Genomic DNA, 26,312 nt, shown 5'->3' with positions numbered 1-26,312 from the left:
AGCGGATGAGTTGCTCGGTAGATGAGGGGCTACCTTTTTTATTTCTAACCGTTGGACATGGAAAAGCTATCAAATGAAAGATTGTCAGAATTGTGCTAATCTGAATATTAAATAGTAATTTATAAAGGTCTTCTGTTTCTAATGGATTTTGCTGAGAATGTTGGTTAGTGTTTTTGTGTACTGTAAGGTTTCTAAAAGGGAGGTTTGGATGGAGGTAGTGAGCTAGGGAAGGTCCTTCAGAGGCGGGATGTGAAATAGGCCATTTCTGGACTTGTAATCTTTATGCCAGACCTGTTCTGCAAATGTGATAGACTGTCTGTCATAAACAGAATAAATGGTGCTTTGGAAACAACAGCTCAGTAATTTTAGATGACACTAATATGACAAGTCTTCACATCCTCTTTCACCCTCGCTGTTTTGGATTATCAGAATTGAATTTCCAGGATTCAGTCCTAAAATTGAATTTGCCTTAACTGTTTCTGGTGTCAGTTTAAAATAAAACCCTTTCTTTCTCTCTTCCTCTTTTAATTTCAGAGTAATAGGGAAGTTCTGCAGGCTATAATTCATTCCTCCAAATAATAAAATTAATGCAGTATGTGTCTTTTATGTATAGAAAAGGTGAGTTTGAAGTGTCAAGTTGTGTGCCTTGAACATGAGGAGGATATGTAGCACTCTGTATGTTTATAGTTGTGCCAGACCTTGATGAGCATCAAAAAAAAAAAAAAGACACCCCCCCCCCCCCAATTTAAAAATAGTTAGATACAATCCTTTTCAGATTAATTTTTAAAATAGGTATAACACTTCTGTTTCAATTTAGAGGTGTCAGCAAGTTACTGGAGAAATTACTAGACTGAAAAAAATGAGTTTAGAATAAACCCTTTTATTGAAGCTGTAACGTGTGCCCCTTAAAGGTGGTGAAAGGATCAAGTTTGTAGTTTTGGGGTTACTTGGTTTATTTTTCAAGTCAGTCCTTGGAATGTGTGGAAGTTGAAAGTTAAGGACAGAGATCAGAGTTTAATTGTGAAGGTAGCTATTGAGAGAACTAGCTCTGTTCCATCATCAGAGAGAATTTTTTTCATTGCTTTAGTGAATTCCACAGAATTAACTGTAGTAAGAGAATTTGTTTTAATACATGCCTTTTACAGTTCTTTATTGATTCCTTTAAGGGGCTGACAGGAAAGACTGTTTGCTTATCTCATACCTTCCTTTTTGTCTGTGTGCTTCTTAACCAAAGGAAGTGAGTGATAGATCTGCAGTCTAAAAGTATTGCAGGTAGTCTTAATTCATCGTTGTAGGCCAAGTGATCTAGAGTATAAGAAAAGTTTAGTCTCTTAAAATGGTTATTGAATTGATGATATTTAACAATTCTTTTAATTAAAATTCTTCTCTAAATGTCATCTGAATGCAGATACAATGTGTTAGAAAAGTATTATCTAGCAGATTCTTTTTTCTGCAGTAAAACTGAAAACATACCTTACCTGAAATTATATATTGTGCATTACGCATTTAACGTTTTAGAGACAATGCATCTCGCTGTTTGGCATAATTTTACTCTCTCTCCCCTCAACTCTGATTGTTTAAAGTTCTTTTTTTATTTTGGAGCAATTATTAGAGGACAGTTGTGCCAAGCAAGATTATAATTCACTTTCCAAATGAAGTTTGTTTTTTTTTTCATGGTTAATAAGTATTTTCTTTCTGAAACGGTGTAGTGCATTTGGCAGAGAGGATGTTTTTACAGGAATGTGGGTCTTACTATAAATACACAGTTAAAGATTTCCAATTGGAACTTGCTGTGTGCCAATAAATCTTTGTGCTTGCACTCACTCCGATTTATGTCTTTCCAATGGAATATTCTGATTGTAAATTGCATTGTTGGCATCCTAAAAGCATTGCGTCTTTGTAAATAAGACATCTAATACAAAAACACTACTATGAAAACTCCAATGCTTAATGCTGCTTCAGATTTATTTTCTTACTTTTTAAAGTTTGATTTCTTAATGCTGTGCATTTGTATTTAATATGAAGATGTATATTAGAATTTAAATGAACATATCCTGTCTTTGTTTCTTCAAGGAAAAAATATAACTACAAATGAGAGCAGTCTTACATTTGCTTTGTATCTTAAATTGGCTGTATAAGTTAAACCAGAATGTAGATACTAAAATTTCCATTTATATAGACTTAGTAAATATGTTTGGTATACAAGGATCTCTGTACAACCTGTTACGGGGTCACCCTCTCAATTAGGATTCACAAAACAAACTTGGTAGGTTTTTACTGGGAATTTTAAGCTGGGAGCAAAGTTGTTCCCTTAGGGAAAAAAAAAACTTTTGAGAAGTTTCACACAGTTTCTCATGTGTGACTTCTGAGAGAAAAGCTTTTCCTGAAAGCAGCAGGTCAATGTTGGCTGAAAGAATTATAAAAAAATAGCACTTAGCTTTATTAGTGCTATGCATAATCTTGTTCTACTTGTTTTTTGTCACATGAAGTCCCCAAGATAATAAAAAATTACCACATCTAGTTTGAAAGAGTTATGTTGGTTTTATACTTTAAGCTTTTCATATTATTTCTTTTATGGACTTTAAATTCTGACAGTTCTTCCTCTGCTTTCCCTGGAGTAACTGCATATTTGCTTTTACTCTTTAGAGTTTATAATTGCTGTTCTATAGCTGACAAGAGAGTTAGGTATGCTTTCCACCTCAGTGGACCGTTTTTGTTGATTGTGTACCCAGATACCTCCAGACTTTGTGCCATAATGTCTCTGGAGTTCAAGTGAGCTGGATGGTACTCTTCTGCATAGGCTCATTAATGAAGTGGGTTATTTTGTTCTGTGGCTTCTTGTCCCACGTTATGTGGGAGTGCCATCTACTTCCCCATCACAAGTTCCAGACTAGGGTTTAGTTAAAAGCCTGGCCTTTTAGTCTCTGTTTGTACATGTATCCTTATACACAAGTATGTATGTGCTATGGAAGCACAGAGTTAATAGTGCCTAATGACACCTTGTAGTGTCTTGAGTCACCATCTGGGCAATCCAGAAATGAGCTGAGCAGAGGCTTGATTCAGTGTTTGGATTTTGGTACTTGTTACCTCAGATTAAATTCTTAATTTGGTAGTAAAAAGAGGAAAGGCAGTTTTATCTGAGGCCTAGATGACTGTAGAAGTGTCTGTTACTTGTGCATGATTTAGATTTTCATATTCTTGAATGGGGATAATGGTTAGTTGAGGAAAAGTGCAGAAAAAATGTTTAGCTCGCACTGAATCAAAATGCATAGTTTGGAGGAAAGAGCTTGCTTCTCCTGGAGAAAAAAGTGGTCATGAAACTAAGTGCTCCTGGAACTAAATTGTAAGAATTTATTTCACTTGACTGTCTCACAGAAATATTTAACATAGATTACTTCCTTAATTTGTTACTGAGTCAGTGTGTGAGCTAACAGTTACCTACAGGGAAAGAAATGGTGGTGGAGCAGAAGGCTGTTACTTCATAGCTTTAAATATTAGGAATGCTATAGCATATAGATGCTGGATTATCACTAAAGATGTGATAATCTGAATTCCTGGCCTACTGGTATGAGGTGGTATTTTAGAAGAGGTTTTTCTTGTTTGGTGCCTTTACTGGTTTTTGAATAAATAACTTACTATATTGCAGTGGTCATCTGAAGATTCCTTGTGTTAAAGCATTTATCTGCTCCTAAAAATAGTTTTGATTCTTGAATCTGTGTTTCAAACTGTGGCTGTATTTTCATCTTTAAATGTAGTGTTTATGATGCAGCAGCACTGGATTATTATTATTATTATTACAGTGTTCTTTATAAAAAAATGTCCCGTTCCTTCATAACAGAGGAAAAAAGTGTTTTAATTGCATTATTTAGTAAACAACTAATAAGCCACGTCACAAGAATCTGTACCTTTTGCAGATAAAATTTTACTGTGTTCTCTTTTTAGGGAACACAAGTTGCTCTGAAGGGCTTAAGACTGTATGAAAAAGATGTTTCCGTTAAAAGACACTGAGATGGGTGCATCCACCTTCTTCGCCTCAGCTCTGCCACATGATGTTTGTGGAAGTAATGGCCTTCCTCTGACACCTAACTCCATCAAAATTTTGGGGAGATTTCAAATCCTTAAGTCAATCACTCATCCCAGGCTTTGCCAGTATGTTGACATTACCAGAGGTAAACATGGTGAGTATCTGTTTAGTAAGGAATATTTAGATATAGTTACAGTTATGTTTTTGTGGCAATATATCTGAGGATGACTGAGCAGAATATTGCCTTTATGGCGATGATTCAGTCTCAAAATGACTGTATGCTTTTGCTGTTATTGGCAATACTGGTGCTTTTGTTTCTTCTCTACAGAGTGAAGGCAGAGGTTGGTTGTCTGTCCCCTTATGTTGTAGTAACTGCTAAAACCTAAGAACTTTCTTCTTTTTATACCTCACTGTCATGGTTTAACCCCAGCTGGTAATGAAGTACCATGCAGCTGCTAGCTCACCCCCCACACCCTCCAGAGGGATGGGGAGGAGAATTGGGAAGGAATGTAAAACTCACGGGTTGAGATAAGAACAATTTCATAACTGAAATAAAATAAACCCAACAATAATAACAATTATGAAAATGAGGGAGAAGGGGACAGGAATTAAATCCAAAGGGAAGGGAGAAAAGATAACAAGTGATGCACAGTACAGTTGCTCACCAGCTGCTGACCAATGCCCAGCCAGCCCCTGAGCAAGGATTGGCTGGCCCTGGCCAAAGTCTCCCAATTTATATTCTGAGCATGACGTTCCATGGTATGGAATACCTCCTTGGCTAGTTTGGGTCAGCTGCCCTGGCTGTGTCCCCTCCCAATTTCCCATGCTGCTCCAGCCATCTCTCTGGCAAGGCCTGAGAAACTGAAGTCCTTGTCTTAGTATAAATATTACCCAGCAACAACTAAAAACATCAGTGTGTTACTAACATTGTTCTCACATCAAATCGCAGACACATCACTGCACCAGCTATTAAGAAGAAAATTAACTCTATCCCAGCTGAAACCAGGACACTCCCTAAAATTCTTATACTCGATTGCTGTGCCATGTCTTTGTGTGGGACATGGAAATCCATGATTTTTTTGATGCTTACTCCTACACCAGTGTTCTAATCTTGTGAACATTTTCGTGTAATTTTTAGGTTTCTTGTACTTGATTTGCAGCTGTTCTTGTTGACTCAGTCATCTTCTGTCTTGCCTGCAAGCTTCCCTTATTTTTTTTATTCTAGCTCTTTAAGATATCTCCCACTTAAAATTACTTTATTCTAGTACAGATAGTTTTGTTTTAGTAACTGTTATCACACTTACGGTTAGCTTGAATAAGACTTCAGTTATTTTTTTCTGCTCCAGATGATCTTATTCTGTTGCAAGCTCAGCAGGAGTACAGGACTTAATTTCCACAAAAAGGCTGCAACAACTGTGGCAGTTTAAGTGGTTGCCACCTTTAACTTATAAATCAGCAGTGTTCCCATATAAAAGTGCATTGTATGTATTTGTTTGATTTGCTACAGGGTCTAGTACAGTAGAGCATATAATTTTTTTCCCCTTTAGAATGCAGTATGATAGGATGTTTCAGATTTCCAGAAAATGAGGATATTGCCAACTCCAAACACTGAAGTATTCCACGGGATGGGGGTCTTTGTGTGTTTTCATTTGCTCTCAAAAGATTTTACATTTTCTGCAGTCAGAAGATCTGGGAAGTTTGTTCAGTTTCATCTTGTGTTAGCTGGTACCTCTTGAAACAGAAACTGGGATTTTCTTTACAATACCCTTTAGGATGAAAGCTTAAGAAACATTAGTTAACATTAAGTAAATAAAAGGTAGGGTTAAATAAATGACTCTTTTTGACAATGAAGAGTCAATGATATGAAGGTTTATGAGTATGTATAAATATGAAGGAGAAAATACCTTCTGATAATTCAAGTAACCGCAGGATAGCAAATAAAATGTCTATAACCATGAAGTCAGGAGATATTTCTGTTACTAGTGGTTAGAATAGTAGTTAATTACTTTAAAAAAATATGGCAGATTTGGTGGCAAATTCTGATAGTGACAGAATTTTCCCTTGTCAGTCCTATGCATAGTGTTTTAATGTTGTTTCCTTGCAGATGTCTCTTTCTACTTTTAGAGAGAAATAAGAAAGCAGACTAGGAAAACAATGCAAACAAAATTAATTAGATGTATGTATCTGCCCCCCCCAAGACCCTAAAAAAATGGAATATAAAAGTAATAGGAAAACATTCAGCTAAATGTTTTGTTTGTTTTTTGTAAAATTAAACTACTTGTAAATCTTTGCTAGCATTGTAGAAGGCAATCTCAATTTTTTTTTCTTCCAAAGAGAGTTTAAGTGGTCCTTTGATTTCCAGGAGGAGAAACAGCTGAGTAACAAGTATTCCAGCTTTAATGTGATGACTTGTGTTCCTCAGAGTATTTTCCACCTTTATCTTACTGTAACAGTTATCTTGTAAAAAATGTTTGAAATGCTTTAGTTTGATTTGGTTTTGAATCTGAACATTCACTACTAGCTGTTCTATAAGTAGTGAAAGTAGCAAACTTAGCTCTGTTAGGAGTTACCTTGCACCTCAGTGTAACATCTTACACCTTTGTCTTTTTCTACTTTATAATTGCTGTCTTCAGTACAACAACAGTTGTTTTGTCTTTTCCTCTGTATTCAGAGGCAATCCATCGATCTTGGGTACATGTGGGACTTCCAGAAGTCCTATAGCTGTTTCCTGGGCAAGAGGTAGTAGAGCTAGTAATGTGCTAGTTAGCCCATCAGGACTGAAACTCTGTGCTCATTCTGAGTCCCTTTTCCCAAAGCTGGTGTTACTTTGAGTGTCTCTCTTGTCAACCTACTCAGATTTCTGCAAATTTATATATGCTTATTTTCTTTGAGACCTCTATTCTTAAGTCAAATCTGACTGACATTGGCTGAGGCGTTCAACATTTGTTAGGACATTACTGAATGGATGGATCAAAAGTGCTTTGCATAAGGAAACAGGAAAGATAATCTGCGTTATCTCATAAATTAAAATGGTGGTGATCTCCAGAAGTTGTAAATCTTTAACGTTTAATTATGTGTCATTTTCCATACAACATATATCTAAATACTTTAACATCCACCAGATAGGTAGATTGAGAAGTTGGTAGTCCCATTGTCTTGTTTGGATTCTAGTCCTCTTAAGTTTTTTCTTTTTTTCCAATTAGAGAGACTGGTTGTGGCAGCTGAACACTGTGAAAAGAGTCTGGAAGATGTGCTACGAGAAAGAAAGCCAGTCAGGTAAGGTGCCAAGCTAAACTCAGATCCACTCACCATAATTTCACATAGCATCTGTGGTGAAGTCCCAGACCTTTTTTCAACTTTTACTGGTTTATATGAATTTTACGCTTAAAATTTAACCTAAAGACATGGTTTATCAGGTAAAACACGTGCCTGAAAGAGAGAGTACTCATTTTTGTGCAATTCTAAAAGCTGGAAGAGTTATGGGGAATTTTTTCACAAATTAAATACTTTGTAACTCATAAAATCCTGTCAGTCTTGTAATGGTAGTTTTGGGGTTTCTTTTTTAAGAATGAAGTTAGACCTATGACAGGATAAGCATCTTCAGAAGAATTAATTTGAAGATTGTATGTCTGCCAGATGATGAAATACAACTTTTGCTAGAAAGGACAGAATTTGGTGTGTTTTTCATATGCATAAATGTATTAATTTATTAACTAGGAAGTGGATAGGGTGTCATATACATATGCTAGGGTGCTGCTAAGTGGTTTGAATTTGGTTTAATATAGTCACATCAGCAGGCTTTAATAAAAACCAAGCCAAGAATATTTGCTTTTATACTAGGATGCACAGAGCTGTATCTTTACAAACGAATTCCCCATCAGACTTATTGCTAAAAGCATTAACTGTAATTTTAAACTCCGTTACCTTTGGAACAAAGAAGTGGTCTCTTGCATAAAGAATATGCAATATAGAAAATGTGAAGAGTGGAAGAAGATAAATATTTCCAGTTGGGACAGCAAGGCATTGTAAGCGAACTGGGTATTTCCAGAACACACAGATTTATAAATATGAAACACATTTAGAGAAATCCAAAGTCTTCATTCTAGTTTCTGAGAAGTTTACAACAAGCATTGGATTTCATCTGTTGATATTCATGTAAGCGTAGAGAGGATGATTACTCATTAAATAAGCGACAAATTTTTATGTGTCTTCCTGATTAACATTAGGCATATCAGGTCAACTGTGTTTCAATAAAGTACTATCCAGACAGACTTCCTGTGACGCATCACAATTGTGTGCAGGGACTAATACTGGGTCTGTAGCCTTTTGAGTCTTTGCAACCCCTAAATAGGATGCTAATGAAGTTGTCTGGCAGAGATAAATCTAAGTGCAAAATGCCCTGTGCCTGTGTGTTAGCTTTTTTTGAACTTAAGCTTGTATGACAGTATGTGTTGTAGCAGACTATAGCTTGAGAAAATGGGCAAATATTGCTTTTGTTTTTTCGTAAGAGATATTTAGGTGTAAACAGCTTTTCATGTGTGATATATATTACAGCATTTCACACAGTTCTGCATTGGGTTCTTATTATGCAAAGCTCCAGAAATAGCTGAAGAATCGGAAGGTCTTTTCTTTCCTTTTTCATTCAGTTCTCGCACTGTTCTTTGAATGTGTGTATATATCTTGGTGTCAGATAAGGAGCCCAGACTGTCAGCTGCCTCTTGACTGGTTTTGAAAAAGCATGCATGTAGCTATTTTAATTTGCTTTTAATTGCTTGATACAACATACTTAATGTAGATTCTCTGACAACTTCTGTTGCGATTTAATCCTGCAGCCTTGGAATTGTAAGGGGTGAGATGTCCTTTTCTGAGGGGGGTGGGGGGTGGAATATGTTTCTCTATCAGAAATCTATAAAAAAAACTTTGTCAAATAACAGTTGTGGTCTGTATGCACATCCGTTATGCCCCTCTCTACTAGCATGTGTTTTGTGGCATCAAGAAAGATTTTTTGACCCATTTTAAAGTTTGCTAAGGTATGCAACTTTTAACTTTTTAGCATGTCAAAAAACCAGTTTATGACAGTTGCCTCAGGTATTTTGGCTGTGGCTCTGTTGACAGTAAATGCATAAAGCCTGGCTTTATATTTTTTAGTTTTGGCCTAAGAGAGTTTTTACTGAGATAAGTTACACTACTGTCTGATCATTCTTTTAATGAGCCGATTGGGATTTCTTCCAGAAGTTGTAACACCTGAGGTATAGAGCTAAAATATAGCCTGTATGACTGTTCATAGCTTTGACATTAGTGGTTCATATACTGTAAATTACAGCTCTTGCAGTAGTAGCTATTATGTAGGTAAATTATGTTCACTCTAATGAATTTTCTTGAGACTGACGTTTTCCTTCCACTACTGTTTCTTTTTAATGAAAACAGACTTTTTTGGTTCTTATGTGAGACCCATAAACTTCCAGAAGTAACTTGAATGGACCAATTTCCAGTTATTGGTTATGTTATCTGTCTATATCAATTACCTTTGGAGGGAAGTTATTTTGCTTTTTCCATGTATACTGATTGTATTCATCAATGATAGCACAGCTGGCTACACATCCAGAGTTGATGTGTATGCTATTGCAATTAATTTTATAAACTGCTTATGGAATGCAAAACCTGCTTTTCTGTTTTCTAGATTAATTTTCCTTACGCTTGCCAGTAACCTAAGTCCTTCGCACCTGTACCACAAGCTGATCTAAAATCAGCAGGAAATCTTCTATTATGTTAGTGCTGAAATTCAAGACATTAGATTATGGACTGTATCTTTCCATACATACTGGAAAACAGGCCATACAGCTGTTTGGTAGTTATTTGCAGTTAATCTTTCCTGGAGATATGTATCAAGTGTAGCATACATTCCTTCATAGATGAATTCTGTTTAAAAAAAAAAAAAATGCAGCAGAGTTCTTTATTCAGTTAACCTCAGAGTTTCACCAAGTTTTCCAATCCTAATGAATCAGTTGCACGTAAGGGCCAAACACTGGAAACCACAGCTCGAACCATTTACTTTCTCTGCTCTGTCACAGTGCGATAAGTCATTTTACTGAGCATACCACCAAAAATTTTCTAGAAATTGGGTTTGTGATACATTCAAGAATTCATTTGTTAGGTGACAATATTGTGACAGCAGTCTCCAGGAATTACAAACATGGTTTGTCATTATCTTCAAAATTAACATGCTCAACTACATTTTTAAAGGGTAATGCAAGTAAGTGTTTGGTAATTTATGGCCACATTATCTTCTCTGTTGAGTGGTGCGTATTTGGTATCCTAGAAAGGACATTTGTTGCTGTTAGAACTCTATCCGGTAAATTTCAGGAACTCTCAAATGGATGAAATGAGACTGCTCTTTGCAATTCTTACCATAGGTAACTAGATGCAAAAAAGGAATTTAGTACAATTCTTCAGTGTTTTCTATGTTTTGTTTAGAGGATAGCCACATGGACATCGTAACTACAATTAATGCTTCTAAAAGTGACATTAATTCCCATTTTCTTTACTGTGCCTCTATAGGGCATCACAGTAACAGCAGAACTCTTTTGCAGTTGTGTGCCACAGAGAACTTGGGCTGCAACTACAGATAAGAGTTTTAAGATAGGATAGGGTAGGATAAGAATTTTAGGCATTGATGTTCCATTTCTTATGAGCCCAGTTTCCATTGTCTTCTGTGTGAGAAATTGTAGTCTGGGTCACTTGTTTCCTGTCTGTTTATTCCCAAACTATTGTCCTGTTGTTACTGTGAGTCAGAGAAAGTGTGCACTTAATTTTGCTTTGTAACAGTCACAGTAGGCAAAATCAGCTCTCTGCAGTATGTTCAGGAGTCAGTTAAATTTTTAAGGGGCTAGGAATTTATGTACATACGCAAGCAAAAATAGCAAATACCTGATTTAAGCTCATGATAGTTTACTGCTGTTCAGAGATTTGAAAATGTGTCTCAGTCTGGCTAGTTTCCTCTGTCTTCTTGTGCATGCAAGGATTTTTTTTCTTGTGAATGAATTGAAAATAAGTCACAAAAAGTTATGGTGGGTTGAAGTTTTGTACTTCAGCAGTCTCACTCGCTAAGGATACTTTTCATGTTTGTGGCAGTCAAAATTTTACTGGATTTTCAAAGTTGCTAGTTATTTTAGCACTTCTGATACCACAGACCAGAATGTAAGATGCATATATTTTTAAGGATCTCCATCTTTTGAGCACATTTACAACTACTCCTTTGGGATACCTTTTCCAGACAGTGTTAAAGGAGTTATTTTCTGTGCTCCTGTGCTGTTATAATAGGATTGTGAGCTTTTCCTTTTCTGTCATGCTAGAAGTGTGTTTCTTCTTTGAAGAAGTTGGTCTGCACTTGTATTCATAACAATAAAAATGCCAGCAAATACTGACATTCAGCAGACTTTTGGCACCTACAATAGAGTTTCTGGATTGGTCTTCAGTTTGTGGCTCGGGCAGTCTAAGCCTATTCTATTCTTCGATAAAATATAGTTGTCATATGTTTTGAAAGTTATGGTTTTGAAAAATTACTGGTGAACCATCAGAGATACAAGGTATAGTTTGTTATACATGGAGCATTTGATGGGAAGCAGGCTGTGTCTGCAGCTATTTACTACTTCGGAGAAAACATGATTTGACTGATGCGGATGACTACATTTTATTTGGCTGTATTAAACAGTTGTCTGCTCATTGATTGCATTAGATTTTTGTATGCCATCCTTGCTGTTAGTGTGCTTTTGGCAAACTTCAAGTGAAACTACATTACAGAAAAGATTATTAGATGCAGGGTGTGTGTGCAGTGATTTTTGAGTAGCCAGAGATTCTTAAAAAAATATTGTTAAGACAGGTGCAAGTCATCAAAAGGCTGAAGGTTTTACATGATTTGACTTGAAGAGCTGCATATGAGCAGAACTTCAAGGGCTGAGAGTATTCTGCTTTGAATCAAGTCTGTGTTGGAATTTCACATGAGAAATCCATATGTCGTAATGAGGCTGCACTTAGCAAGGATAAATGATGAAGTAGTAAAATGAAGTAGCATTAATAAACAAACTTTTTTTTCCTAAGCATGTGTGAGAGTCAATAGTTTGGGTATTTGCTGTCTGTAGTTTTCCTTTATTTTCTTGCCAATGCTTTACTTCCAAAGCTATGATGAAAGATTAACTGTTACTCCAGGCTTGTTTATATATTGTCCAATGATGCTTTGCTTCATATAGGAGTATTTTTTTATTTCTGTAAATAGTTTTTAGCCTGCAAATCTTTCTGTAGTGTTCCTTTTAGCATAGGTTGTGTCCTGTGACTGTCTTTGCTCTCACAACGAGAAAATGATTGGGATGGAAAAGGGGTATAGCTTTCATGAGGTAGTTGAGGTGAACATTATTGCTCTTGATGTCTGAGTGATCTTTTTAGGTATGGAACCAAATTCCTTGCTTGTATAGTTGGCTGCAATTTTTGATGGCCGCACAGACATTTCGGAACACGTTTGTCTCCCTTACATGTGGAACATAACAGAGAGCGCATGCTTGTGCACACTTGTTTCTTATCTGCCAGGAAAAAGAAAACAATCCTACTTTTCATGATTATCATGATATGATGGCTGTATGCAACAAAGTCTGTAGAAGTGGAAAAAATATGTAATTATTTTTCAACCTTTTGCTCTACTATGCTCCTTTTGTAGACACCATACAGATTTCTGTGCTAAAGGCAGTATTAAAGATCTTCTTTAATAGAAGAACTTCGTAACTTCAGATGAGTTATGCTGAGTTAATTGAGAACAAAAGTAGCTAAGAGTTTTGAGCCTTCAGTATCGAGTGAAAGAGGGTGTTGAGTTTCTCTCAAACAGACCAAACATCATCCTCAGCAGGAGGGTGGCTTCATTCTGCAGAGGTATTTCTGCAAGGAATTGTGTGAGGATCAGTGTTAACATTCCATTCTGCATAAGTGAGCAAACTACTACTAATGAGCTAATGGCTGAAAAAACAAATGTCAAATTTCTACTAGGCAAATCTTACTGGATTTAAGTCATATTATTAATCTTAATGTTGATTTATGACCATTTTGTTTAGAATAAAAATTGCCTGTAGACTTGTGAGAGCATGATGCGGTTAGTATATGTTTATTCTGACTTCATGCAGTGTGTGACACTTCATCCTGCTTTTAGGAAGGAAAAAAAGGAAGAGCTAGTACACATTAAACTTGCTATGCAGTGCATACTTCTAGAAAGGGAATATATTTTTAAAGTGCAAGTTCTTGCATTTGGAACTACTGAGTGGTGTCTTCAGGGGAGCATTTGTCACTAATTAGGGATCAGACAGCTGCTTTATTTAGACACATTGATATGCTTGCAAACATCTCTAATGTCATTGTGGTTTGAGATAATTTCTTTTGTGCATATGGATGTTCTCTCCTTAGGTCCATGCCTCTCTGTTTTACAGTGCAGATAGACCCAGATTTGTGCCTTTCCTCCAAGCTGGCTGCTTTCCTGCCTGGAAGCTGCATTACTCCCATACCATCAGTGGTCCACCAGAATTGAAATGATAGATTTACAGAGCATAATGTTATGGGAAATATCGTGTAGCCCTTCTTCCCCCGCCCTGCAATTTTGTGGGCACCATATCATGAGCACAGCACTAAGTTAACTGAATTGCTTGGCTCCTGAACCAACAGGATCTTCAGATGGGCAGACAGCTATGTGGACAGAAGGAACTTGTTTTGGGACTGAATATGTGCACTTGTGGGTGTGTTTATAGCTAGGTAGACAACAGGGAATCGGAGATTGCTGTGACGGGAGTGTTTAGAAGGCTGGCAGATCAGGCTAGTTTTAAGGTTTAAAACTGTTCGTTTCATTCATTAACAACACACATCTTGCTAAGGGTTAACTCATGCATGTTATTAGTCATCACTGTGTAAACAAAACTGTTAGTCTTTAGCACGTACTGTAAATTAGCTGCAAGTATACCGTACCATGGAGCTAATACTGTACAATTAAGTGGTAGCTGTGGTTCTTGGAAGTCAAGGTGATCAGGCTTTGAGAGTAGTTTGAGTGAAGTAAGAACCAGTGTGGACTCATCTTTCTTCTACTATTATCTAATTTTTGTGTTATCACCACTTTCCAGTCCCTGCAAGGAGTGGTCTCCTGTACTCCCAGTACTGCTTGTTTTATGTTTTGCCAGTCATCCTTTATGTCTATTTGGGAGTGTCTTGCACATTTACAGCCTGTTGTGCTTGTTGTCCTTTGATCTGGTAACTTTTGTTGTGTGGATTTCTCCTGTATGCAACTATATCCATCTCTATTTGCCTCTTTGGTGATCACATTTCTCATCTCATTTTCAAGGAAATTTAATGTTAATTAGATGCTGATTAATACATTTCCAATTTATAGTCACAGTCATCTGCTTTGGCTACACTTTAGTTTATTGTTAACTCTCTAGATAGGTGTTTCCTGCCTGTTGTGATGATGTGTACTGGGATATAGATCAAAGTGATGCACTTTTAATGCCTTCTGGAATTTTACTTGTTAGCTATGAAATTCCTAACAGCACCATTGCTTATTGGCCTAGTTGCAAAGTCCCTTTGATCACCTGCATTTGCAGACTATTCTTCTCTTGGAACTTGCCATTCACTTTTGAGTAGCATCTGTACCATTGATGCAGAGATCCAGATTTTTTGAGCTAACCACCAAAATGCACCTAGATATGGCTTTTACCTTAGGTATTTAGAAACTTTTTTAAGTATGGTATAGCCAGGTTGTCTGTTAACACTGTTGCAAAGTAGACTGATTTACAGGAAATGCCTGGCTTTAGAAGAGCTTGCACTGTTGCAATTTTTGTTCATAGTTTTAAAAATTCTGTTGCACCTTTATAAAGTGGGGGTGGGTTTCAGGGGGTTAATTAAGAACATGACTTTTTGCTAATGCTTAATCCTCTCATGTAGAGATGCCTAAAGTGCAGTCTTTCTCTCAAAGGCTGCGAAATTTGTAGAGATTGCTTTAGTGTGGTTTCCTGAAGTTCTACGTGCCTTTTCTGCTATCCAATAACTCATAAAAAAGAAAGCATGCTCAGTTATTGTTCCTACTAATATATGTTACTTGCTGGAGTTAGAACTTCTATTTGTTTCTTTGAAATTACTTTCCATTTTTTCTTTAAATGTAACTTACTTTTAAATCTTCTAGTGTGTTAGCTCTGCAGCTGCTCTATCAAGAAGTAGCCAACAGGCCTGTCTGGCTTTTTTTTTAAAAAAAAATTTTTCACTGGCAATGCTTCACAGAACTGCAGAAATTAATAACAAAAAAATCAATCCTGTCTGGCTTCAAGGACAGCATTATTTGTTGTCAGCTAGTCACGATTCCTAGAGCTGTCAGTTCAGTTCATACTGCCACATAGCTGCAATAATGTTAACTGTATTAGTAACTACACATCATTTTCTGCTTTTCTTTTAAAAATTTTCAATGATCAGAATCTTAATGAGATTTTTCTGATCTACCTGGGACACCACAGACGGCATGAGAGAATCCATGTCCTTGTATAATAAAGATAGGGACCCATCACTTCTGTTGCAGTGGGAAGAAGGAAGTCAGTATGGCTAATAATAAGCAAAACTCTTATTCTCATGTCATAGATACAAGTCTTCCCTAAAAATAAAGTAAAATATGCAGTTGTCCATTGTAACCTTAAATGAGAGAGAGCACCCTTATGATCTTAAAATATCTGCTCAATACCTGGCCCTCAGTTGCAGTAGGGCAAGAATGCTCTACCTTGAGAGGCTAACCATGTGTGCTCCCTGGCTCTGATCAAAGCAGCTGTGGACAGCTGCAGCTCAGGCTCTTGCTCCTGCTTGTGCCTTCCTGGTGCTGCAGGTAGGAGTTTGTGCAGGAAATGCTGACTGAGGTTGGCAGCTGGTTTAATTGTGGGGGTGGCCTTCAGGCTGGCTGTACCCTCCTTGGCCCCCAGTGCTAGAGTGTCTTTGTGGAACCCAGGAGCATAGGTTGCCACAGATGAGATAAAAAAGCCTTGGATGACCTGTACTAAGAAAAGGGATCTTCCTCAGACGATCTCTTTATTAGCAAGTAATGTGATACAGTAGGAACAGATGTGTAAAAGCAAAGTGTGCTATATATATGTTTTAGGGTTGCTGATTCCATATAGCTCCAGTCTGTTCTGGACCAAATGTCTATTAGCAGCTGCAGGGCAATAGGCAAGTTCTGGATCCCACCTTATGGTTCACCTAAAATGAATCCAGTTTCTGTGCTCCAGAACCACCCTGTGAAACAAGTGTGGTAGGAAGGGCTTATCAGGAGGGCATACTTTAAAAGTATGCTCTGATCCAAACTCAGGTTCTAATATAGAACTCCTTAAGTTGCCTTGAGCTCTGTGCTGCAAACACAAAACTGAAGGTTGCAGTTCTCATTTCTTTACCTTAAAGCTCAGGTTTGGTTTTATTTTCTAGTGATTTCTGAAATCTTATTTTTCTTCTGTTCTTGTAACTTTATCAAAGGTGATAAACAAATGGTACAAGCCAACTTCAGCTGTTTTGCCAGGGCTGCATTTACAAAAATCATAAAACACTGGGTTTGCTTTTCTTTATGGGAAAAAAATATTTAGCACTGTAAAACCACTGTTACAGTCCTCTGTGTATGCTGTGCGTATGCATGTTCTTAAAAGCAGATAAACTAATGAGCAAACAAATTGGCTTAAGGGAGAAAATTGATCACTTTATAGAGAATGCTTAAAGCAGACTTGGAATTCTGTGTATATTACTATTTTTTTCAATGAATACATTTGCTATAAACTAGGAAGTATGTAATACAGTAGTGAAACCCTCTGCTGAAAGACTTAACCAAAAGCACTGTTTCCAAATAAAATATCTTTAATTTTTTCTTGTTAATCATGTCACTTTAAAGTGTTCCTAGAAGTCTTCCTCTTAGTAATGATATCTCAAAATAATTCCTTTGCTCTCAGTTGAAATTATGACAAGATCTTTAGTTTTGTGATGACATGATTGCAGGGTTGTTCCTAAGGGCAAATGTAGACTACAGCCCACTGCCTGTCAGAATGAAAACTTCAAAATGTTGCTGTCCTGCTGTTTGTTTCTGAAGAATTCTTGCTGTGATGCTGATATTTGTAGCAGAGAATCCTCAGCCCTGGTAAAATCATGGTTATCTTTATAAACTGGATATAAGGTTACAGCTTCCAGTTTGAGGCTCGAGTTCTGTCTGGATAAAGACAGCAGTGGCAGAAGAATCTTCTGTCATTATGTTGAGCTAAGCCTGAATGGTATAGCAGTTCAGGGTGAAAAGAGGCTACTTAAGTATCTGAAAATAATGTACCTTGAGCATATGAACATTTGTTTTGTTAAGACAGTGCTTCAAACATGCAATCTAAGGTGGCCCACTAATACTGTACGTACTAATGTACATGGCTGTGCCTTTGATTAAGAAGATGTTTTCCTTCTGTCCTTCTTTCCTTCTGTAGAAGGAAGCTGCACTAAGTTAACTGTAGCACCGTAAGACAGTTCTGCTAAAATCTGCCCATCCAGCCCACTTCCCTTTTTTCCTGGCAAAGGCCATACTAGCAAACTGTGCAATATTACCTTTTCTTAATGGGAGGAGGCAGAAAAGCAGGGATGAACTTAATCAGCAGTATACTGGCAGCAAACATTTGAAAAGCAGTAATTTTGAGTGACTAATGCAAATAGTATTAAGGCTTGCAGACTTTACAGAATTGCTGCTGCACAAGCCCAAGGTTGTGTATATTATAACTATTGAAAGCTTTGAGTAACTTCTGGATATGCATTGGGTGGACTAACAACATAGGATGGGTGGTTTTGATTAATTACTGTAAATTCTGATAATTTGGTTCAATTAGAAATTAATGCTTGGGCATTAAACAGTATTTGTGTTACTCAGCAGGGACTCGTCAATCATTAAAGAAATCCTCTGACCATAAACAGGGAGAGTGGAAATAATATTTTTTAAAACTTGCATAGTAAATGATTGTGATGACTATAAAAAATTATTTTATCGTGCTCTTCCACTTGAAAGAGCACTTTAAACATGCTTGATGTCAACATAGTGTTGCCATAATTGACATTAGGTCAACACTTAGACTTAATTATATTTTTTTAAAAAGCTTACATCACACTGTGAACTTGACAATACATAATGTAATGTAAACTTTTTAAAAAGTATATTGATTTATTTATTAAAGTAAATGATAGATTTTTGAGGGGAAGATGTGAGAAAATGATGTTTTGTAAATTTAGTCTAACTGAAGTAATTATTTTGTATGGTAATAGCCTCGAAAGATCTGTAGTGGTAGAAAAGAACAGTAGGCCAAACTGTTCTGTTAGGTGAATGCTGGATAGAGATCCCCAGCTCAAAATAGGATTTTTGTGCAGAGAGTGCATTGACTTGATACTTATATTTGATAGTCTAACATGCCAACTTCAGCCATTGGAAACAATGCCTTCACAGCAAGTGTGTGAAGTGTAGATATGAAGGGGAACTTTGACTTTTGATCATTGGTTTGAATGGAGGTTGCAAGGGTTTGACCACTAAAATAAGTGTGTTCTCAGATATGAAAGTATTCCAGACCTCCACAGTCTTCTGGTTATATGTAAGACACTAACCTGTGTTAACTGAATCTCAACTTTTCTGTCGTTAAAGTGATGCCAAAACAGGAAGAATACTTCTTAGTCTTCGTCTTTGCTGTTTATGTTCCTCAGAGATTTTTTTTGTAGGAAAGGGAAATAGATTTCCTCAAGCTCAACTTTCCTACGTTACAAAAATCCAGAATCTGTTGAGTTGTGCATCAGCAAAATTTCTCAACTGTGCAATGCTGCGATGAGCTACGTGAAGAGTAGTTGGCTGAGGGATAATGATAATGTTTGTGCAGCATCTTGCTTTTGTGCTTGATACCCAATTTCCTAAGTCTATAACCACCTTTTATACTGCCATATATGCTGAAAGGATGTGCTGTCACTAGTGAGTTACAGGAATCACACAGACTTCGTAATGCATAGTATTCTTTTTCTGTGATTTTTTTTTTACTGCAAAGTCAGTGTTGTCAACTCTTGCCATTGTATTGTAACTACCATTTTGTGTTATTTTCAAATGCCATGTTAGTACAGTTCGATTGCTTAGATATTACTTCAGAATATTTTCTTCGAGAGAAAAATCTTACCTATATAGCTGTAACCATGAGCTTTTGCAATCCTTCCCACCTCCTCCTAGTAGTAGTAGTAGTAGAACTATTCTTTTTGAAGTCAGCTTCATGAATGTGTAGACCTGGTGGCTTTTTAATTCCCATGGTATGAAGTTGTTGGTTTTGTTTTTATAACAAAGGTTAGGGCGAAAAATCCAAACCCATGATTTTGTTATACCCTCAGCTCTCCAAACTGAAATAATTCAGATGTGATCTTTGCTGGGTCTACTACTTCTTCTATCATCTTTTTTGTATTTAAGCATGTCATATTATGTGTTACTCTGAAAAGATGGTTAGTATGTAAGAGTTGTGACAGGGCAGGATTTGGGAAGCGAGTGAAGTTTGCCTGCTACAAAAGTCACTTTCAGACTACTTAGGTGACTTAGAAAGCATAGGGTCCGTGCAAGACACTGATCTGCAGTTGCCAGTTGGCGTTTCGGCATGCAAACAGCAACTGTTTTTATTTAACGTGGAGGAAGGTAAGGAATAGGTGCTGTCTACTGTGTGACCATTCATCATGCATCTTTAGAAGACACTTTTCCTTCAATGATTGCATGGTGCAAGGCTCTGGTAGCACTGCTACTTGTACTGTTTACTGCATAGTAATAGACAAATCTCAAGGCCTCTATAGTCATAGAGCTGAAACTTAATACACTTTATGCCTAGAAATGTCGATGCTGGTGCGTTGAAGTATGAAGGAGTGATAGTCCTTGCCTAGAGCATGGGATTTGATGCATGGTTTGGAACTAACTTAACAAGACACGCCTGAGCAGTTGAAGATATGGTTTAGTGCCTTTTATTGTAAAGGAAGAGTATCCTAGCTGCAGTTAATTCCCATATTTGCTTTTTATATGTCATCTGATTAGTTTTCTGAGTCTGTCAGATGGTGAGAGACCTTGTGGGAATTGTTGGTCACACAATGTGTGGTCTTGTGAAGATGCATGTATTTGTTCAGATGAAGTCCAGAAGAAAACAAAATAAAGATTTTTGGAGATCTGACTTCAACTGATCCTAATTCTACTTCTACATTTTACCAGTTCACTCCTTTTGGAGAGGGAGAGGAGAATGAGATGTGTTGTTTCCTTTATGTTGGAAAAGTGATGTATGATACATGTATATATATTTTGAGGTCATTGTCTTGGTTTTCATCCCTTCAGCTCTTGTTCTGTTATTGTCACCTGTGGCTCTAGTTCTGTTGTGTTAGTTATCTTACAAAGTATAGTCTGATAAGAATGCTGAGTCTGATCTGGTTTTAAATGAGAGCTATTTTACCTAATCTTTACATTTTGTGATTGAAATTTAATTTCATTGCACATTTTGGTCCAATAAAAAGTATCATTATTACACCTTTTACATATTAGCGAGCTGAGACTAAGATGCAGAAGGTGACATCTCAGAAGTTAATCAGTGGGAGATCAAAAACAGGGAATGTGGATGTCTTTCCCCTTCTGTGCATTAAACCAGATGGCACTAGAGGTTCCATTACAATGGTGTTTTATAAGCTGTGCTTACTTTTGAAAAGGCCTTTGTTCAATTGCTCCTCGAATTTATGGGATGAAAGCTGGATGTTGTAAAGGAATTCAAGGTGTGATGTTAAAATTTTTGCTTGATGAGGAGCAGATACACTTAAATCATTCAGAGTGATAATGAGCTGAAAAATCACCTATTAAAAATTGTGTGCAACCTGCTCTGTATATGAAGTTGTTCTTTATCTGTGCCATCATTCATTGTTTTATGGACTTTTTTATCATACGTTACAAGTTGAGACCTTCATAAAAATGTAACATCACTTGTGTTGCTTTTAAAGTCATGCTTGCAGCTTAGAACTTTAAAAAAGAAATGACTTACCAAGTTTCCTCAGATGAGCAATATGAACTTGTTGAAGATATCCTGTGTGAAATACCTCTGCACATGAGTTAGAGACTTCCTGAGGACTCTGCCTATAAAATTCATATTTTTTGTCTTGCATTCTTTCCTTGTTGCATTCCCTTCTAGTTCATTTCATTCTGATAATGTGAATGCGTTTCCAAGTAGATTGGCAGTGTTTACAATCTCAGTCCCTAGTGCCATTTTTTAATCAAACACATAATAAAGTGCTAAATAAACCATTCCCACCTGCATCAAACTCTTTATGTTTCTGTATAGGATATTTTGTAATTTATTTACCCAGGAAGACCTGATTTATCTGCACATCTGGTTTTCAACCCAGACCTGCTTTTTATCCAGTTCTACAGCTGGTTGATTGAGGCATAAGGAGGTCAGATGGCTTTCCTGAGGTCAACATAGTGATTGTCTCAGCTGGGATTATACCCAAACTTTATCCTTTGCTGTAACCACTTGGCCACACGACTCCTAAACATTCTGTCCACATTGTTGGTGGTAATAGAACTAACTGCAAATGTAATTTTCTTTGTTTTATAGTTTTGCTTGTATTGAAATATTGTCACTTTCTTGAGTTCAGAAACATTACATCTGTTCACAACCTGGTTCTGTTCCACTTTGAACAGACACAATTTTTTGTGATGAATCTCCTTCCTGAATGCAAATGCCTGTTAGTTTCACAAGTTCTGGGGTAGTGATTGATGACATCACTGGTTTGTGTTGCTCTTCTGTGCTTCATCAGGGCAGACCCTGTTTGACACTCCTCTTTGGAAGAGGAACAAATAAATGTTTTTGCTTCTGTGTATCAGTGCCATAAGCTTCTTAAGACTATTGGTTGCTGAGACTCTCTTCCTCTGGAGTTTACTTCACAGCAATAATACAACGTTATAACAAGATGGACAGATTTGATAAAGGACTTCCATAAACATGCATTTCTCTGTATAAATTGTACCTTTCTGTGTACCCATGAGTTGTAGACACTGGAGCATGGTATCATCAGCAAAATTTTATTCTATTTGGTCTTGCTTTGCCTTCCTGAGGAAAGTAAAAATAGTTCTAGTTTCAGGTTTTGTTATCAGTTTCCTCTTGCATTAAGTTGCCACTGCATTGAAGAAGCATGACTACATTTGTAGTACATTTGTCTCTACAATTGTAGAGAACTACAGGGTTCTCTACAATTAAGTAGACGATGATGAGGCTTGCTCTCTGGTGCCAGCACTCTGTTGTTTCAAATTCCAGTGGAGCTTCTGTTCGTTTCACTAGATGAAATGCTCTTATTCAAAGTAGTCCATTAGGTGTTGATTACACTGTCAGTACTTTCCAGGCACAGCTTTCTTCCTTCTGCAAAATGAATTAGGTACACTGTGTCAACTGTTACAATAGCATAAAAGCAAGTGAAATTTACAGCTGGCCAGTTGTAACTTTACCAGTTAAAAATATAACAAATGCATTGGTAACAACCAGAAATGTTTCTTCTCTCCCCAAGATTTTGCTGCTGCTACTTTTCTCCAGCCCCAGTTACCTTGGCACCTGTACTGTGTCCAGGTACATCTATGTGTTCTGGTTAACTACACTGTAATAACTACAGCTGCCTGGATCAAAGCCATAAAAAGGGGGGATTGCTTTGTCTAGAAGACAGTAGGACTGGAGACAGTAAGTAGGCAAAGGAAGATCTTTTGGAATACCCAATTACTCTTTCATTGTAAAGTATTTAATTGCAGCAGCAAAAAAGAATGGAGATAATGTATTTCTGGTTAATGCCATGAATGCACTTCTGAAGTGAAAATGATGAATAGAGTGAATTCAGGTACAGATTGGCATTAATTTTCCTTTAAAATGGAGGAAAAGAAACTTGTGTGAACCTGTAACTTCCATGATACTGACATGAATGCTGAAATTTTATCCCTTCTTCATTGTTCCTTATCTCATGTTGGAGTTCTTTTATTCCAACAGTTTAATAGGTCAAGTCTCCTGACCCCACCCATCTCCACCTGTTTGATCTACAGTCCTTTTGTTCTTAAGTATTCAAGATGTCATGCATCAAGTAGTTTTTATTTTCCTTTCAGCAATTTGTGGTGTATGTAGGGACCACTGCTGCTGATGGTCAAATGCATTTTTCCAAAATCACTTTTTGTACTGTGGAGTTAAGCAGTTGTTTTATTTGCTGAAATTTAAAATTGGCCTTTTGGAAGTTAGAGCAGTGGAGCACCATCAGGAGAACCTCATGGTAAAATAGATGGCAACGGCAAGGACATTCTATCAACAGAATACTTGGTGGCTGTTAATTTCCAGAGTAAGTTATGGATGAAAGACTTGGAATAATGGGTATCTTGTTACAACAACTTTTTGAGGCTTGTAGGGATTATCTTATGTTCTGACATTATCAGAGGTGATACTCAGGAGGCAAGCTTTCTTTTTTTTTTTTTTTTTCCTTTTTTTCTTTTAGACCCAGAAGCAAGCTTTTAAAGAGGTTGGAAGCCAGGAAAATATCAGGGAGCATTTCATATACGCTTGCTCTGTATTCCTTCTCTCCTAGGCATCTGCCTGTCATATTTTTTTGGAAATAGAATAGTGGTCTTTAATAGTTTTTGGTCTGAGCTAGTATGACAATTTGTAGGGTTTGGAAGACCATTAATTTTACCTAAAATGGACATGATCAGTTGCAGAAAGTTGTTTCTACCTACAGCATCCTATTATGGAGTCCAGCTTTCTGGTTCTACAAGCAGTTGCATTATCATCCCAATATATTATCACAAATAATATGTTAATAAATCATGATCAGTCTGAATAGTACATAGGCAATATTGTTGGAGTGTTTGGGGTTTTTTTGCAAGAGTTCAGAATCCTACATTTCTGTCAGTTTCTAAACGTTTTCAACCTTTTCTGTTTGATCTTGTGCTTATGCTGAGCTATGGCTTGGGCAGCTCTCCCTAGATGTCTGTTGTCAGGTACTGCTCTGTCAGCTGGATGAGTATGCTCACTCTCAGCTCTCGATTTTACTAATTATTTTAGGGGCTTACTGCCTTTATTTGGTTCCTGATAAATCTCTTTTTCTCCCTTGCTGTTTGTTAATATCTGATCCTCTTGAAGAAAAGTAGGTCTCTGAGTAGGACAATTTCTTCTAGTACAACTCCTTTTCACCTTGGCCTGGCTCCTGTTCTCAGTCAGATGGAAGATTATAGTGGGTGCACTAAGAAGATTTATTTTTTTTCTCATCTCCCTGAATCCAAGAAGTGAGGGAGGTGTCCTAAGAAGTCAGGTTATTTCAATGGTGGGTTTGAAGCACCACAAGAGATTCAAACTTTGCTAAAACATCTGTTTCCTGATAGGTTAGGCTCGTTATTCCTGAGGTAAACTTCCAGAAAAGGGCTTTGTGTCCTTAAACAGTAACAATTTAACAGGCTGGAGACTGAGCTGACTGTTATGTGCAAAAGTTAATGGTTTTTTGTGAAGGCACAATGCAGCCACCTGTGTACTATTACAGTGTGGAAATTAGTCATTTGTCTGGCATAGCTTTTGGTCTGACAAATTCTGGAGATAATAAAACAATTCTCATTCTTGTTGGGTTTTAAGTTGTCTTCCCTTCTCTCTCCACGCACAAATGCCATGCACATGCCTTTCTTAGCCATGCTACTTTTGTGCTGTTGGCTGGATTTGCTTATATCAGCTTCTAGATTCTGCCTCCTCCTGCCCCTTACAAGACAAGTTTGAGGAATTCAGTTATCCTTTGCGCTTCCTTTGCTACCATTCAATAAATTCAAGTTAGAGCCTAAACCTGGTATTGGTATTAATCCGTATTCTTTAAATTCTTCCTTTCTAAAATGAAGAAACACAAAATAGCCCCTTTTCATGGCTACATTACTTCTTCAAACCAGGAAAAAAGCAGGCAATGATTAAATCTAAGCAGTATGATTTTACATGTGTGTAATCCTTTTACTTGAAGAGAACCCCTTTTTGAAAGCCTAGCTGAGTAGGCTACAGCTGAGTAGATTGGTGGTATCCCGAATGAGGATTAAAATGAAGCCTGCACCTTTAAAATGTGCTGGTAGCTGTAGAGAGATCATGCTTTTTTTGTTTCTGTCCATGAGTGTTCCTTTTGTAGAGAAGCTCCTGTTGCTTCTTTTTTTCCTCTCCACCAATGGGAGAAAGAATCTTAAAGCAAGTCTTGTTAGCAGAGCTAGGAAACAGAAGATAACAGAGTGCCCCTTCAGATCTGCCATTTGTAGTGCATCTCATACTTTCATGCTTTTGCTTACTGCATCCTACTGTATCTGCCTTGATCAGTGGAATAATTTGCTTCGCAATAGTTTAAAGTCACATCCATGATCATCTGCTGCTGAGATAAACAGAGTATTTCATGCCACATGACTGTCGTTATGGTTCTCCTTAGGTCAGTGGTGGAGCATGGATGGTGTTGAACCTCCCACACCTCCATGTTGCTGCTCTTTCTCTTCTGTTGTTTCTAGTACTTTTGTTGGTGGTGGTTTTCCCCCACCTGCTGTTAAAGTAGGGTGCTGAAACGTCTGCAGTTCAAGACCCCCAGTGGCTAAAACACTCCTCTAGATCTATCATAACTAGCTAAGTCGATTGGAAAGCTGGCTTCCAGCTGATCAGGGAAAAAGGGTCTGAATCTGCTCGGACCTCACCACGAGCACTGGGTATTGTAAATGTCCTCCTCACTTAAGACTGTCTTTTCTTTTTCTATGTATGGTTTCTTGGCTTTTTGTTTTCTAAAAGGTCAACTTAACTGAAGCCTGGAAGCAGCTCCATGAGTATCCCTCCTGCCCTTGCAGAACCCCACTGTAATGCTTGCAGTGTTGATAGTGGCTGTAGAAACTGGGAGAGAGCTGAGCCCCACTGAAGCAAGGAGATAGCCTTGGTAGTCATCTCCAGTGAGGCCAGGGACTGCTTATGAACTTGGCCTTGGAGAATTTAAAGCAGAGATATTTCTTGTGCTTGATAACAGTGATGAGTGTTGTTGTCAGGCCTAATAAATGAAATAAGAACTAGATAATGTGCAACAGCACAATGAGGAGCTTGTATTACAGAGTTCTCTCTCTCCTGGGTTGGTGGTGTACGTGTGTCAGCTTGAAGGTGAGGTACTTGGCTGAATACATCTGCCCAGCAGGTTGGCATCAGGAGCTTAAGACACTGATAATTACGTGCAGTGAAAAAAT

The 26,312-nt window shown here is 37.3% G+C and overlaps 1 protein-coding gene across 2 annotated transcripts in view; it reads left to right on the top strand.

The window, feature by feature from the left end:
- TBCK (TBC1 domain containing kinase) overlaps nt 1-26,312 on the top strand; it is a 118,024-nt gene that overhangs the window by 2,497 nt on the left and 89,215 nt on the right. For both annotated transcript variants that reach the window (XM_056327846.1, XM_056327849.1), the window contains exons 2-3: nt 3,943-4,178; nt 7,228-7,300. In XM_056327846.1, the coding sequence (XP_056183821.1) occupies nt 3,977-4,178; nt 7,228-7,300 (275 nt within the window). In that variant the 5' untranslated portion in view covers nt 3,943-3,976. The remainder of the gene's footprint in view (nt 1-3,942; nt 4,179-7,227; nt 7,301-26,312) is intronic.

Source organism: Falco biarmicus, chromosome 1, assembly GCF_023638135.1.
Source record: "Falco biarmicus isolate bFalBia1 chromosome 1, bFalBia1.pri, whole genome shotgun sequence".
Lineage (NCBI taxonomy): Eukaryota > Metazoa > Chordata > Aves > Falconiformes > Falconidae > Falco > Falco biarmicus.
The sequence above is the reverse complement of the archived record's forward strand: the minus strand, read 5'-3'. Positions and strand labels throughout refer to the sequence as shown.